Source organism: Castanea sativa, chromosome 11 (genome assembly GCF_040712315.1).
Source record: "Castanea sativa cultivar Marrone di Chiusa Pesio chromosome 11, ASM4071231v1".
NCBI lineage: Eukaryota > Viridiplantae > Streptophyta > Magnoliopsida > Fagales > Fagaceae > Castanea > Castanea sativa.
Window position 1 is genome coordinate 10,721,738 of NC_134023.1, and position 16,200 is coordinate 10,737,937.

General features: G+C 30.2%; 1 protein-coding gene across 1 annotated transcript; it reads left to right on the forward strand.

The window, feature by feature from the left end:
* The first annotated feature begins 10,796 nt into the window (after positions 1-10,796).
* Positions 10,797-13,801, forward strand: LOC142616056 (protein FAR1-RELATED SEQUENCE 5-like). Its single transcript, XM_075788945.1, has 4 exons — positions 10,797-11,223; positions 11,972-12,759; positions 12,892-13,501; positions 13,626-13,801. The coding sequence occupies exons 1-4, from the start codon at positions 10,797-10,799 to the stop codon at positions 13,799-13,801; spliced, it is 2,001 nt and encodes a 666-aa protein (XP_075645060.1).
* The last annotated feature ends 2,399 nt before the right edge of the window (positions 13,802-16,200 follow it).

Sequence of the window (16,200 nt, forward strand, 5' to 3'; positions counted from 1 at the left end):
AAGATATTATTTTTTATCGATTTTTTATTACTCTCCCAAATCATCTAATTTACACATTTAGAGCATTCACATTATTTTGTGCAAAAATATTTGTATATTTTGAGCTTACTTTTTTTTTACATACTCACTTTTCAAAACACGACATATCAGATTATCTATTTTACACTATATTAGATTAAAATATCAATTTTTCTTTATTTTTTTAAAATTATTTTTCTCTTTTCATACACAACAACCACCATCCATTCTCTTCTTTCATCCTCGAAATTCATAAAGAATTTATTAAATGCGAAGTGAATAGTATTGGTATAAATTGACATAGTTATTGTAACAACTTTGTAAATTTACACATTTTGGGTGATTTTGAGGTTTTAATGTGCAAAATTGATACTTTTTTTCTATTTTGCATTCTTTGATGCAAATGCTCTTATAGATTGAATGACTCATAATTTTTTGGGCTTAATTGTGTAAATTTGACACATTTTTATTTATTATATACACATTGATGGAATTAGAAAGAAAGATTTAATTGAAAAGAGATTAATATTGAAGGACTGGAATCAAGAACCCAAAAAAAAAAAAAATTAACAGCTAGAAACTCTTTTAAACTTCTTGTGTTGCAATACTTTTTCATTTCATTTTACTTTTTGTTTGTTTGTTTTGTTTTTTTTGTTTTAAATCTTGGTCTTGAATATGTCATTGCTTTTTATTTACTATATTTATTTCAATTCACTTAACGATGGCCTTTACAACTACGGACATTGATGAGTGCGAAAATGATGATGATAACTGCAAGGGCCCAGGAAAAAAGTGTTTGAATGTACTAGGGAATTTTACGTGTTCTTGCATCGAGGGGTACCATTGGGACCGAAGTGCACAAGTAGACCTCTGTGTTATCAATCAACCATCGCTACAAGTTAAACTTTTTATTGGTAAGTATACTTAAAGTCCGTTTGAGAACAGTTTATTTAACTGAAATTGAGACTAGTGTTTAAATAAGAAACTCTACTAGTTAGGCTAATTGAAACTTATCTTTAACTTTTAGAGTTAAATAGTATTATTTCACTCCTCAAGCTTACATTTAGTTTGGTTTCATCTCAAAACTATTAAAAATGTTATAGTTTGTACTCTTCGGTCTACTTAAGCTTTTATCCATCTTAAATTTCCAGACTCATAGTCTGATTTCTCAAAAAAAAAAACTTTTTCTCCATCTTATTTAATAGAATGTTTAGTGATATTATTTAATGATTATTTCATATTAGTTAATTTGACTTGGAGCACCAATTAATATATGTAAGCATTAGTTAATAGGAGAATTATTAGGAGCTATTAGAGGCTTTAAAGCACAGTGATATGATATTCTCTTCTCTCATATTCACGATGAATCTCACTATGAATTTTAATTTGTGGGATCCAAGTCAAATTAACTAATATAATGCTTACCTGAAAGAAAAAAGAAAAAGAAAAAAAAAAAAGAAGAAGAAGAAGTTTTAACAGCTTAGCACAAAAATGAAAATTCATGCAAATTTTAAGAGTGGAAAAAAGAATTACCATCAAAATTCTTATGAATTTAAATCTAACCAGCAACCTGTATCATGTCCTAAAGAAAAATATAAAAAATAACTCTTTGCAAAATTGTAATCCATCTCCCCCTTGGACCTCTAAGAATGGTATAAAAAGTCCATTAATAATGTTTATTTCTATGGGCATAAGCTTCATCGTTTTGCTTCTTAGTAGCTCGTAGATGAACTTGATAGAGAATTTGCAAGCTAATATTCTATTTCTTTCAAATGTAGGTGTTGGCATAAGCTTCATAGTTGTGCTTATCTGTAGCTCTTGGCTGTACTTGATAGTTAAGCAAAGAAAGTTAATCAAGCTTAAACAAAGGTTCTTTAAACAAAATGGGGGTTTTATTTTACAACAAAAACTCTCCAAACAACTGCTTTAAAAAAAAAATCTCCAAACAAGAAAATTCAGCTGCAATAGCCAAAATCTATTTTTTTATGAAAATAGATTTGTATTTTGTATCATAATAAAATAATAAAATTTTTTTTTTAAAAGTATATTAATATTGGCTATAGTTTTTCTTTCTTTTAATAATTAAATGTTATAAGAATAACATGATTTTCCTAAAATAAATAATAATGTTCAAATAACACACAAATGTACGTAATTCAATTTATACACAAATGTAATTCAATTTATTTATACAACCAATAAGAGGAAGAAAAAAATTATAGATAAAATTATATTTACATTTAATTTAGTTTTTTAGATATAAATATAACTTAGTTATTAATATAAAAAAAAGGGTAAACTATATATAGTTAGCCTCTATCCTTTAGGTTGTTTGTTAATTTAGTCTCTAATCTTTTGGTACTGTGTCAAAATTAATGGTCATTATCATGAAGTGTAGGATAAAAAATGCTGACATAATTAACGGTGATATTAAAATATTTTTTTTTTATGTCAAATAAGTTGCCATGTGGAAGTTTTTGAAAAACATAACCAAAAAAGCTAAAACTTTACGAGAATTAAAATCACAAACATATTTAGGGTTTAAAAATTTTAGCAAAAGAAAAATTCTTCAGATTTAATCTTAACATTTTGGAGCTAAAGGAACTCTTCAGTTAGATTTTCTTTGCAGCTTCCTCCTTATGTTCTTTTCATTTAATTGGCCTATCATCTCGGTAGCTAATGGAAGAACCAAAATCAACTATTTGTCACACCTAAAGTCTTCATGAGTTCCCAAAATAAAAGAAAAATCAATCTGAATGCAACATCCATTGAAAACTCATCTAACATATAGCCTATCTCTACTTGAACTTTTTTACTAGAGTTAAGCAACTACATGAGCCTTCCAAAATATGTTTACATACATTTTGTAATATTTTTAAGAAGTTAATGGGGGGAGTGGACTTATGGGGAAGACAGGGTCTTCCAAAGTAACAGGTAAGAAAAGTTTAATTAGTAACTTTATCTCCTAAAATTTGTGTGGGAGAAAATAATCGCGACTCTTTTTAAAACCTTGATATGCCATATACGTTTAATCATGGAAACAAGTGACACCATTAAAAGTCTTTAATCCTGTTAACGTCTCACCGAGTCTTTGGTCATTGTTCAAAACTTCCAAATTCGTTTGGTCATTGTTTGAAACTTTCAAAGACTTGGAAGGTTATTATCTTAAAATTTTGGACTATATAATAATTGATTGATGCAAATTGCATAATTGCAGACTAAGTGTACGGCAATTATCAAACATGTAGCAATCATGATATTCGGGTCAATTTTACGTCATCCATTACCTTTTCCACAAATAAAATAAAAATAATAATGGACTATAATTACATATCTAGTTATCTACTCATGCACATTCTATGTAATGATTAGGATTTTTATTTATTTATATAAAACATATTTATTTAAGTTTAAATTGCTAATTATATCCTCCAACTTTAACTTATTTTCAAATTAGATATTGAAGTTTCATATTTTTTTTTCAATCTTTAACTTAAATATGTTACCAATTAAGTTATTCCGTCAATATTTTCCAATCTTGCTTAGTTTAATATTGTCCAGTATGGATTGGATGGAACGAATACAATGAAAACAAATGAAAGTTAAAGGAATGAAATGAAAAATAGTGAAATTTAAAGAACCAAATTACAAACAAGTCAAAGTTAGAGGTGTAATTTGTAATTTAGACTTTTTTAATAAGTATTAATAAATCAAAAGTCAATTAGAGACTTTTTAGAGTAGAATATATGCATTAATTAAAATTTGTTCAAGGAAATTTAATCAAACATAAATTAAATTTTTTTTTTACTATTAGATTGCTTTATTTGAAAAGATAGTGTATTCTAATTAGATATAACTGTCAATGGAAAAATCAATGATTCCAATCTTCTCTCTTCCGTTATAACTATCGAATGAAAAAAAAAATCAAGATGTTTGGTACTATTAGCGAAGACTTTAATCCTACTAATGTTGCAATGAGTCTTTGGTTAGTGTTCATAAAATATGTTTATACTTGGAAAGTAATGGCCACATGGTCTCACTATCAACTAGCATGACTTTTGAGCTATATAATTGTTTGATAATATATGACTACTCTTTTCAAGTCATTGATTTTCTATATTCATTCAAACTTGAAAACCCGTGTTACAGGGGGATATACTTCAAAACCAGTGCCAAGATTTTGTAGCTCAGTTAGTTGACATCTCATAGTGTCTCTATGGTTCAATGCCTCCCTCCTTTGTTATAACTATCGAATTATCCAAAAGACTTCAAAACATGTGGTTCTATTAGAAGACTTTAATCCTAATTACATTGAATGAATCCTTGGTTAGTGTTCAGAAATTCTATTTAGACTTGGAAAGTAATGGCATCGTGGTCTAGCTAGCATGACTTTTGGACTATACAACTATTTGCTAAAGATTTATACCATATTGAACTAGGAGAAACGTGCTAATTATCCTAGTAGGTTTCAAATTAGTGTTTTAATAAGATATATATGGTAAGCCAAAGACAATACTTTTTTTGAAGGAAGGAAACTAACACTAATCTCATTCTTCTTCCACAACAAAAAAAATTTGGTTTGCACTGCAATTTTTTTTTTTTTTTTTGGTGGCATATCCAAAACCGCTGCTATAAGAGACTAATCTCATTTTTCTTCGACAAACTCAATATAGCTTGTAACTGAAATTCCTAATACCAACAATGACATTGTCATAAAGATGACAAAGAAGTCGAAGAGGTCTAGTCGAAATTAAACTTTGTTGCTATCACCCATCTTTCTCCTTTATTCCATAAAATCATATCATCACTTTCTCTTTCATTGCAGAATTTCTTTATATCACTAGTTTTTCCCCCACATTCTTTTTTGAATCTAAAGCCAACAACCCCTCATCACCAACATCTTTTTCACCCTCATTTAACTCCACCTCCTTAGATACTAATTTGAAATGCATTTCAGAACCTTTGTTAAAGACTTTAGTTTCAAGCTACAACTCCATCAAATACTCACCAATTTTTTTAACTAAAATTGTGTGTATATATGTGCATGAGAGAGAGAGAGAGAGAGAGAGATTTGTATTTTGTAATAGTTTGTATTTTGTATCATAATAAAAGAATAATTTTTATAACAAAAAATTATATTAATATTGGCTATAGTTTTTCTTTCTTATAATAATTAAATGTTATAAGAATTACATGTTGTTCCTAAAATAAATAATAATGTTCAAATAACACAAAAATGTAATTCAATTTATTTATATAAAAAATAAGAGGAAGAAAAAAAATTATAGATAAAATCATATTTACATTTAATTTAGTTTTTTAGGTATAAATATAAGTTAGTTATTAATATAAAAAGGGTAAACTATATATAGTTGGCCTCTATCCTTTAGGTTGTTTGTTAATTTGATTTCCAACCATTTGGTATTGTGTTAAAATGGTCATTATCATTAAGTGTTGGATAAAAAATGCTGACGTAGTTAAAGATGATATTAAAATATTATTTTTATGTCAAATAAGTTGCCACGTGGAAGTTTTTGATAAATATAACCAAAAAAGCTAAAACTTTATGAAAATTAAAATCAAAAACATATTTAGGGTTTAAAATTTTAGCAAAAGAAAGATTTCTTTAGGTTTAATCTTAACATTTTGGAGCTAAAGGAACTCTTCAGTTGGATTTTCTTAGCAGCTTCCTCCTTATGTTCTTTTCATTTAATTTGCCTATCGTCTCCATATCTAATGGAAGAACCAAAATAAACTATTTGTCATACCTAAAGCCTTCATGAGTTTTCAAAATAAAAGAAAAATAAATCTGAATGCAACGTCCATTGAAAACTCATCTAACATATAGCCTATCTCTACTTGAACTTTTTTACTAGAGTTAAGCTGCTGCATGAGCCTTCCAAAATATGAGTGCATACATTTTGTAATATTTTAATGAGTTAATGGGGGGAGTGGACTTATGGGGAAGATAGAGTCTTCCAAAATAACAGGTAAGAAAAGTTTAATAAGTAGCTTTATCTCCTAAAATTTGTGTGGGAGAAAATAATGGCAACTCTTTTTAAGTCATTGATATGCCAAATACCTTTAATCATGAAAATGAGTGACACCATTAAAAGTCTTTAATCTTGTTAACGTCTCACCGAGTCTTTGGTCATTGTTCAAAACTTCCAAAGTGTTTTGGTCATTGTTTGAAACTTTCAAAGACTTGGAAAGTTATAATTTTAAAGTTTTGGTCTATATAATAATTGATTGATGTAGATTGCATAATTGTAGACTAAGTGTATGGCAATTATCAAACGTGTAGCAATCATGACATCCAGGTCAATTTAACATCATCCATTACTTCTTCCTCAAATAAAATAAAAATAAAAATAGACTATAATTACATATCTAGTTATCTACTCATCCACATCCTATGTAACGATTAGGAATTATTTATTTATTTATACAAAACATATTTATTTAAGTTTAAACTCCAAATTACATCCTCCAACTTTAACTATTTTCAAATTAGTCATTTAAGTTTCATATTTTTTTTCAATCTTTAACTTAAATATGTTACCAATTAAGTGATTCCATCAATATTGTCCATTCTTGCTTAGTTTAATATTGTCCAATATGGATTGGATGGAAGGAATACAATGAAAACAAATGAAAGTTAAAGGAATGAAATGAAAATTAATGAAACTTAAAGAACCAAATTAAAAACAAGTCAAAGTTAGAGGGGTAATTTGTAATTTAGCCTTCATTTAATTAGTATTAATAAAGGAAAAGTCAATTAGAGACTTTTTAGAGTAGAAAATACCTATTAATTAAAATTTGTTTAAGGAAATTTAATCAAACCTAAAATAAAATTATTTAATGTTAGGTTGCCTTATTTGAAAAGATAGTGTATTCTAATTAGATATAACTATCAATGGAGACATCAAGGATTCCAATCTTCCATTCTCCGCTATAACTATGAAATAAAAAAACAAACAAACTTCAAAATGTGTGTTACTATTAGAAGACTTTAATTCTAATAATGTTGCAAGGGTCTTTGGTTAGTGTTCTTGAAATAAATTTAGACTTGTAAAGTAATGGCCACATGGTCCCACTATCGACTAGCATGACTTTTGAATTATATAATTGTATATTCATATACAACTACTTTTTTCATGGCATTAATTCTTTAAATTCATTCAAACTTGAAAATCTGTGTTATCGAGGAATATACTTTAAAACTTGTGCCAAGATTTCTGAAGCTCAATTAGTTGACACTTCCTGGTAGGGGTGGGAATTTGTGTTCGCAGGTCGGGTTTGTTTCATGTCGAGCCATGAATATTCAGCTATATGATTTGACCCAAACCTAACCTATTTAGTAAATGTGTTGGGAATTCTCAACTCGAACACAACCTGTTTGTTAAACAGGTTGACCTGACACAACACGTTTAACTCGTTTAATTAACAAGTTATGTAAAGTCAATATAAATGACCTGTTTAATAATCTATTTGATTAATAGGTCATACCTAACCTATATAATTTTTATCAATTCTCATATATCTAAAATTAAAATACAATTATAACTATAAATATAGTAATAAACATATAAAAACAACCATAAATTAAGCAATAATATCAAAATAACTAATAATTTTATAAGCTAAACGAGTCAAACGGGTTAGACAGGTTCGCATGTTGAACATGAACACGACTTGTTTATTAAACGAGTTAGCCATGTCAACCCGAATATGACTCGAACCTGTTTAGCCTCAATCCATGACCCTATTTATAAATAGGTTAGTCATGTTGGGTTCGCCAAGTCGCGTCAGATTTTGCCACCCCTACCTCCTAGTGTCTCTATGATTCAAATCCTCTTTTCTTTGTTATAACTATCAAATTATCAAAAAGACATCAAAATTTGTGGTTCTATTAGAAGACTTTAATCCTAATTACATTGAATCAGTCTTCAATCTTTAGTTAGTGTTCAGAAATTCAATTTAAACTTGGAAAGTAATGGCATCATGATCCAGCTATATATTAACTAGCATGACTTTTGGACTACATAACTATTTGCTAAAGATTCATGCTGGATTGAATTAGGGGAAATTGTGTTAATTATTTTGGTAAGTTTCAAATTAGTATTTAATATGATATCTATAGTGAGCCAAACACAATACTTTCTTTGAAGGAAGGAAACTAAAACTAATCTCATTCTTCTTCCTCTACAAAAAAAAAAAGAAAAAAAAAAAAAAAAGGGGGTTTAAGCTTTTTTTTTTGGTGACGTATCCAAATTAAACTTTGTTGCTATCACCCATTGTTCTCCTTCATTCCATAATTTCCCACACATTCTTCATTGAATCAAAAACCTTCAACCCCTCATCACCAACATCTTTTTCACCTTCATTTAACTCCACCTCCTTAGACACTAATTTTAAATGCATTTCAGAACCTTTGTTAAAGACTTTAGTTTCGAGCTACAACTCCATCAAAGACTCACCAAATTTTTTTTACTAAATTGTGTATATAAATGTGCATGAGAGAGAGAAAGAGGAGGGCTAAAGCTCAAGTTGTGAACGCATACAAACCCATGCCTTCAAAATCCAAATTTGTCATTGTAGTAAACGAGAAAAGTAATGTCAGTTTTAACAAAAAAAATTTACCAAATTTTTTTACTGCGAGAGACCTATATATTATTTTTTAGGCACAGTGAATTTTTTAATATTACGCTATTGACTTATTTTATTTGTTCCACAATAGCATGTCATTGGTCAAGAGTGCTAACGTTCCTTTATAATTTATCCATGGGATCCCTGTATTTTTTATAGAGTTTTTTTATTTATCCTAAATTTAGGAATATTGATACTGTCACTTACATTTAATCATGGGCAAGGTTTATTACCCAAAAAAAGGGGCAAGATAAGCATAAAATAGAGTCAAAATATAGGTTTTTATTTTGTATCATAGTAAAAGAATTTTTTTTTTCAATCTTGTTTTTAAAAGTATATTAATATTGGCTATAATTTTTCTTTCTTATAATAATTAAATGTTATAAGAATTACATGTTTTTCCTAAAATAAATTATAATGTTCAAATAACACAAAAATGTAAGTTAGTTATTACTATTGAAAAATAAAAGGAAATTACCATTTTTGTAATACTTATCTCACTCATCTTTATCTTTAGAGGAACTTTGTGGACTCTTCCTCAGGGGTTTCTTTTGTCCTTTTGATTGGGGATGTAAAACATGTTGTAACTTACAAGAGATTAAATTTTCCATGCCTTTGACAAGTGACAAGAGTTCCACATACCATAATTCACGCTAGTTAATAGAGTGACCCAGAAGACCTTAATTTTTTCTTTTTGAGGAGACATGAGACCTTAATTTTCCCTATCATGGGCCAAAGGCTTTTTGAAACATTTTACTGGCTTAAAGTCTTAGTGCAAAGATTAGTGATACTTTCCTCTCTTCTAAGAAAGTATAGGGCCTGACAATTTTTTGGAGTTTTAACTAGTGTGAAATTATGTTTTTTTTTTTAGAATACGAAATATTTTTAACACACATGGGGGAGAGAGAAGAAGGTCTTAAAGAAACTTACAATAGTGTATACCCAAAAGTGGCCTAACTCTTGAATATACAATACAGGCTTTAAACCTCTTGAACAAATTATAATTCACGGTTTAAAAAAAAAAAAAAAAAAGATAATGCAACAATACACAAAATATACTGCATAAAGTTTGGATAAACTTAGGTTTGATTTTCTCTAAATAAATTTTAATTAAATTAGGTTTATCCTTCTTTATAAATTATCTAATTGATTTATTGAATGAAACTCATTAAATATAGGCTAAATTACAAATTTTACTCAAATTTTGCATTGTTCTCAACTCAGTGCTTTTTTGCATTTTTTTTTTTTTTTTTTGGTTTCAACTTTAAAAAAAAAAAAAAAATTTGAATCCTTTAATTTTCATTCATTTTCAATTTAGCTCTTCCATTTAACCCACCTCATAGAATTCACTAAAACAACATCGTTTTATAAAGTGAAAAATCTAAAACTTATGGTGAGATTGGACAAAATTGACAAAATGACTAAATTAATACTTAGATTATAGTTGAAAGACTAAAATGGGGGGAAAGGAAATTTAAATGTCTAATTTAAAAATATATTAAAGTTATGTACTTTAAACTTGAATAAATATGTACAAAAAAAAACTTTTATTGATTTTTCTTGATTATTGCAAAGGATCATTGCACATAGATCTTAACTTATAAATTAGTCTCTCTCTCTTCTCTAATTTATTTTGAGGAAAAATAAATAGATAACATAAAACAGACCTAAACTACATGATTTCTACATATTCATTCTGGCTTGGTTTAAAAAAAAGGGACCTAGATAACATTATTGTTACATGTTCAATGACCACCCGTTTAGTTTACCATTCTGCCATTTGCATCATATACAGTCCAAAATTCTAAGACTTCAACTTTCCAAGTCTTTGGAAGTTTCTGACCACACGTTTAGTTTGCCATTCTGCCATTTGCATCATATATAGTCCAAAATTCTAACACTACAACTTCCCAAGTGTTTGGAAGTTTTGAACAATGACAAGACTCGTTGAAAATGATTGACGCTTGTTGAACGAAGTGGACCACTACTATTTACAATTTGACAAGTACGAATACAAGTTATGGTTCCGGAATTTATACCTATAAAAAGTCCATTTATTATAGAAGTTTTCCACGCACAAACACAATATTCTTAGTTTCTTACCTCCTTTTCTCCGTAACAGTGGGGATATGGGTTTCCTTGGGATTCTTATACGAGTCACTTGTGTTGCTGTGATATTTCTTGAATTGGCAGCCGCAGCAGTAGCATTTCCAATTGCGCTGCCCGGCTGCCCGGACAGGTGTGGAGATGTGGAAATTCCATATCCATTTGGCCTAAGAGAAGGTTGTTACATAGATCGTCATTTTTACGTCAATTGTTCTAGCAACTCGTCTGGAAAAACGCAACCATTGTCTGGAACCCTCACTGTTACAAACATTTCCCTCCAAGGCCGAATGGACATATTGATGTATATTGCCCATGACTGTTATGAACATGGTGTGCGGGATAATGATACCTCCAACACAGCGTGGCTCAAGCCCTACCTCAATTTCAGCGTCTCTAACACCCAAAACAAGTTTGTGGTTGTTGGGTGTGACACTTACGCATACCTTGCAGGTTCCCAGCGAGAAATTATTTGCTCCTCCGGGTGGAGGAGTGACGTGGTCCTCCTGTTGATGTGGACCAATAAAATGCAGCCATGTATTAAAAGAAAAGCTGAGTCAGCAACACACCACTTCAGCCATTTAAAACTTAAAAACGTGAAATACACTTTCACTTCTCAGCATCAGTTATTCACCGCCCAAATTTTTTGCTCACCGCCCAGCTCTCCTCTCCACCTCGCTGCATCATTGAAGAAAATTTTCTTTGCATGAACAAGCTTTATGAGATTTTGAACTAACTTTGTTCTTGGGCTTTTTTTTTCTTGCTTGTTTCCCTCTTTTCCCCTATGACTGAAGTGGCTGCAATCCAATGCTCACCATCGCAACTAACCATGCTAATCAAGGTAGGTTACAAAGTCTCATTTCACTCTTCAAAGTCTTATTTTCTTGCTCTATTCTGTCTTTATGTAGTTTATAATACATTGCCTTTTACATGTTTGATAAAAAGCTCAAGATAAAAAAAGTTTTAAAAGAATGAAATTTTTATTTTTATTTTCTTTGTATTTAGTTTTCTTGACTATGAGCCCTTGTTTTTAACTCTAGATTGCAGGTCTTTTATTTTAGAATGAGTCTTTAATTGAGACCTCCTTAAATTCAGTATTATAACGTTGCTAGGTTCCTCTGTTTTTTTTTTATGTTTTTTTTTTGGCATTTGATTGTTATTGTTTCTGATTCATTTGAATGTTGTGGTGTTTTAATCATAGATATTAGAGTCAATGAGGAAGGTGTTGAAGATGTTGAAACTTTGCTTGGAATGGTGGTGCATAGTGAGGATGAAGCATATAAATTGTACAATGACTATGCCATTCGAATTGGGTTCAGCGTTCAAAAAGAAAAAATCAGATATGCAAAAAATGTTGTAAGACAACGAGATTATGTGTGTTCAAAAGAAGGATTCCCACGAGATAGTGACTATTTGGATGATAAGAAGTTCAAAAAATTACAAACTAGGACCAGATGTGAAGCTAGTATCCGTTTTACAGTGACAAATGGTGAGTGGAAGGTTACTCACTTCAATCCTACTCATAATCATGAGCTTGCAAAGCTAGAAAAAAGGCCATTTCTAAGGTCAAATCGAAAAAAAACTAATGCTCAGTTAGGTGTTCTAAAAACTTTCAAGGAAGCGGGTATAAGAACAATAAGCGCATATTCCTCTTTAGTTAAGGAAGCTGGAGGGTTTGAAAATGTTGGATTTATAAAAAGAGATTGCTATAATGTGGTGAACAAGCATAAGTTAATTAATGTTGAGGCTGGAGATGCTCAAAGTTTAGTAAACCACTTTAAACAGAAGCAAGCAGAAGATCCTATGTTTTTTTATGCAATTCAAGTTGATCAAGAAAATCGAATGACAGTTTTTTTTTGGAGAGATGGCAGATCAAGGATTGATTATAACTCTTTTGGGGATGTTATATGTTTTGACACTACATATCGAACTAACAAGTATAATATGATATGTGCCCCATTTGTAGGTGTCAACCATCATTGGAAGAATGTACTTTTTGGCTGTGCATTTTTATTGGATGAAACAACTGTTTCTTTTACTTGGTTGTTTGAAACATTTTTAGAATCAATGGGAAATCAAAAACCAAAGACAATTTTTACTGACCAATGTCAAGCAATGTAGAATGCCATAAGAGTTGTGTTTCCTGATACATGTCATCGCTTGTGCTTATGGCATATCTCAAAAAATGCTGCAGAAAATTTACCAAGGCATTATGGGATTCCTGAATTCAAGAGTAGATTCAATAAGATTCTTTATAATTGTGAGATTGAATCAGAGTTTGAGTCTTCTTGGGATGCCTTACTTAGAGATTACAATTTGGTGGGCAATAAGTGGCTTAACACTTTATATGAAAATTGGGAAAGGTGGTGTTCAGTTTTTAGTCATAACATTTTCTCTGCTAGAATGAAAGCTTCATCAAGAAGTGAGAGTGTAAATAATGTTTTTCAACATATGGCATGCAAAACAATGAGGCTAACAAAATTTGTACACAAGTATGAGAAAGCTTCAAAAAATATGCGGGTGAAAGAGTTAGAAGAAGATTTTCGTTGCAAACAAGGTACATCTTCTCAAATAGTCAAGAATTGCGGACTTTTGGAACATGCATTATCTGTTTATACTCGTACATTTTTCAAAAGATTTGAGTTAGAAATTGCTTCTACCTTGGGGGTCACACACCAAGATGTGTATTTTGATGGAGAGTCTTTTACCTATGAAGTTATCGAAGGAGATGGTCGGAGGGTTCGTGTTGTCCAATTTAACTCATAATACTGTGACATGTAGTTGTAAAATGTTTGAAGCATTGGGGTTACTATGTTGACATGCTTTGCTAATACTTATTGTGAAAAATGTCACAGAGCTGCCTGTTCAGTATATTTTGAAAAGATGGACAAAAGATGCAAAGAAAGATATTGTTTTATGTGATCATGTAAAACCAGCAAGTGCAAATGATGAGTTGTTGGTGACTTCACGTCGTAACGAATTAATGCGCTCGGTTTATGAAATTCTCACAAAAAGTGCAGCAACAACTTGACATACTGAAATTTGTAAAAGAAAAATAAGAGAGATGATAGAATTAGTTGAAAATGATATGGAGCTGTTAAATGCGGCTAGAGATGATGATGAAAAAGAAAACAGGATTGCTGCTAATAATGTCTTTGATGATGTTAAGAAGGTAGATTACTCTCTCAATAGTTTGCCAATATTAGATCCCCCTGTGTGCGACCGAAAGGAGTCACAAATGCAAGACTCAAAAGCAACTTGGAGAAGCATAAAAGGAAGCCATTAAAAGATGTTACAAGATCAAGTAAATCTTTGTTTTTTTATTTAAATTTTATATTGAAAAAAAATATGTTAGTAGTGTGGTTCAAATATTGGTTTGTTGTGAATAATGCCCATGATTTCCTCTCCTTTTTTTAGAACAATTGTCAACAAGAGGACTTCCAACAAGCTCTAGCCATGCCCCTAAAGGTATTGATTTCCTCTCCTTCTTCTTTTTTTTGTTAGTCTAGCAGATTTATGTATTTCTGTGTTTATTACTGATCTACTTGAATAAAACCAGTAAATCAACGCCTAGAAATTGGAGAAATTGAAATTGGAGATAAATAAGCCTTAGCTCAAATGCACTTCTTCTTCCAAAAGAATGGGGTGAGGGTGAGGGTCACAAGTTCAAGGGTAGCATGTAAAACTTACCAACATAATTATTTAACTCACTTCATGGTCAAAAGTTATAAAAATTTATAACGAGAAGACACTAAAGTTACAACAATAGTACGCAAATTTCAAGATCTATGAGAGCATTTTTTGAGAATTTTAAGTCTACTACCAAACCCAAATGAACCGTGTAGCAGTTCCAAAACACTCAAAAAATTTCTGCAAATTAGGATATAGTGCATCACTTCATTATATCATGGCATCTCAGTTTCTAACAGACTACCAATTCCATTAACATTAGATTCCATTTGTAATAGGTTGTCGCTCAAGTTGATAGAAGTGGTGACAGGAACCTTATACACAATATTAGTGCCAAGTAAATGTCATGATCCACTGTTCCCTCTTCCTCAAATCGTGCAATTTAAAATTTTTGTTGCTAGACTACTTCCAATTTTATCTAAAACCAATATAACTGCTTGTATCATCATATACTCACCAATAATTCTCCTCTCCTTTTCCATCAATGTTAACAAGCTTAAAGTCTTATTGCAAATTAAGACACTAAAATTATGCAGACATGCATACTTTTTACTCATTTCTCAAAAAGCATAATCATTGATACTACTGTACCTGGTACCAATGCATACTATTGTCAAGTGCAACCTAATATGCTAGCAGTTGGAATGCAACCTAATATGTTGGTTACTTAGGCTTGTGCTTTGGAGATGAATAGCTGGAGCAGAGATGTGCTTTGGAGGTTTCTTTGACTTTCAAATTTTAATTTTAATTCACAAAACTCAACCTATGCTCCACAATGTACAGGTCTTTGCCAGCCAAAGCACCCATCTAGTGTACCCATGGATGAGAGTTATACTAATCAAGTATGATCTAAGCCCCTTGCATCCTCTTCTTTATTATTATTTTTTTAATGATGCCATATTAATCTCTTATAATATTTGATAGGTATTTCTTCCTCCAACCATGCCAACAACCATTAGTCCAAGTCATTTTCAACATCCAAATCAGGTAAAAGTAAATAAAAATAAATAAATAATTGATTTGTGTAATTGAATGTTCATTTAGAAAAATATCTAACATTTAAGCCTGAGTTAATTTGAATGTAGAACCCCTTTTCCTATTGGAGCAGTGCTTCTCCAAATTTCAGATTCACAAGTATGCTTCAAAGTAATGATTTCTTGAATCATTTTAAGTCAGGTAAAATACTTGTTGTTTCTATTTTTTATTCTTTATTAGTTATGTTTATTTATAGTTATCACCTTGTTACTAATAACTGAAAAATGTCCATCTCTATTTGTGCTATCTTTTTCAAATGATTTTACACAACTAAATCCTAGGCAAAAATGATTTGACTCAGAAGTTACCATATAAGTATTCAACTTGGAAGATTTTTGACAAGTTCTCAAGTTGGAAGATTAATCAAGTAACTAATGATTAGAGGAGTGAAAGCTGCAGTAGTTATTTTTGTATTTTGAAAGCAATGAAAATAGGCCTATTTATAGGAAATGTTAGATTACATTCCTTTTTGTATATTTTCTTTTGTTATGCCTTCGCATCCTCTACTAAAAAAATTGTATAGATCAACTTGTTATTTATCCAATTGATTATAACCAATAGCAATGAAAAGTATTTCCAATTCAAGTGCTGATTATGAGAAATTTTTGTGAACTTGTAGTGTGGACAATTAGAATATAACCATTGTAAAACAAAAGACTTGATTTATTGAGAAATATATTTCAGTAAAATTGTCACAACTTCTCA

Excerpts from the sequence above, each read along its gene's own strand:
- LOC142616056 (XM_075788945.1), top strand. The coding sequence starts at position 10,797 with ATGGGTTTCCTTGGGATTCTTATACGAGTCACTTGTGTTGCTGTGATA. Across the intron at positions 11,224-11,971 it reads CACTTACGCATACCTTGCAG|ATATTAGAGTCAATGAGGAA; the intron begins GTTCCCAGCGAG and ends TTTTAATCATAG. Across the intron at positions 12,760-12,891 it reads TCAACCATCATTGGAAGAAT|AATGCCATAAGAGTTGTGTT; the intron begins GTACTTTTTGGC and ends CAAGCAATGTAG.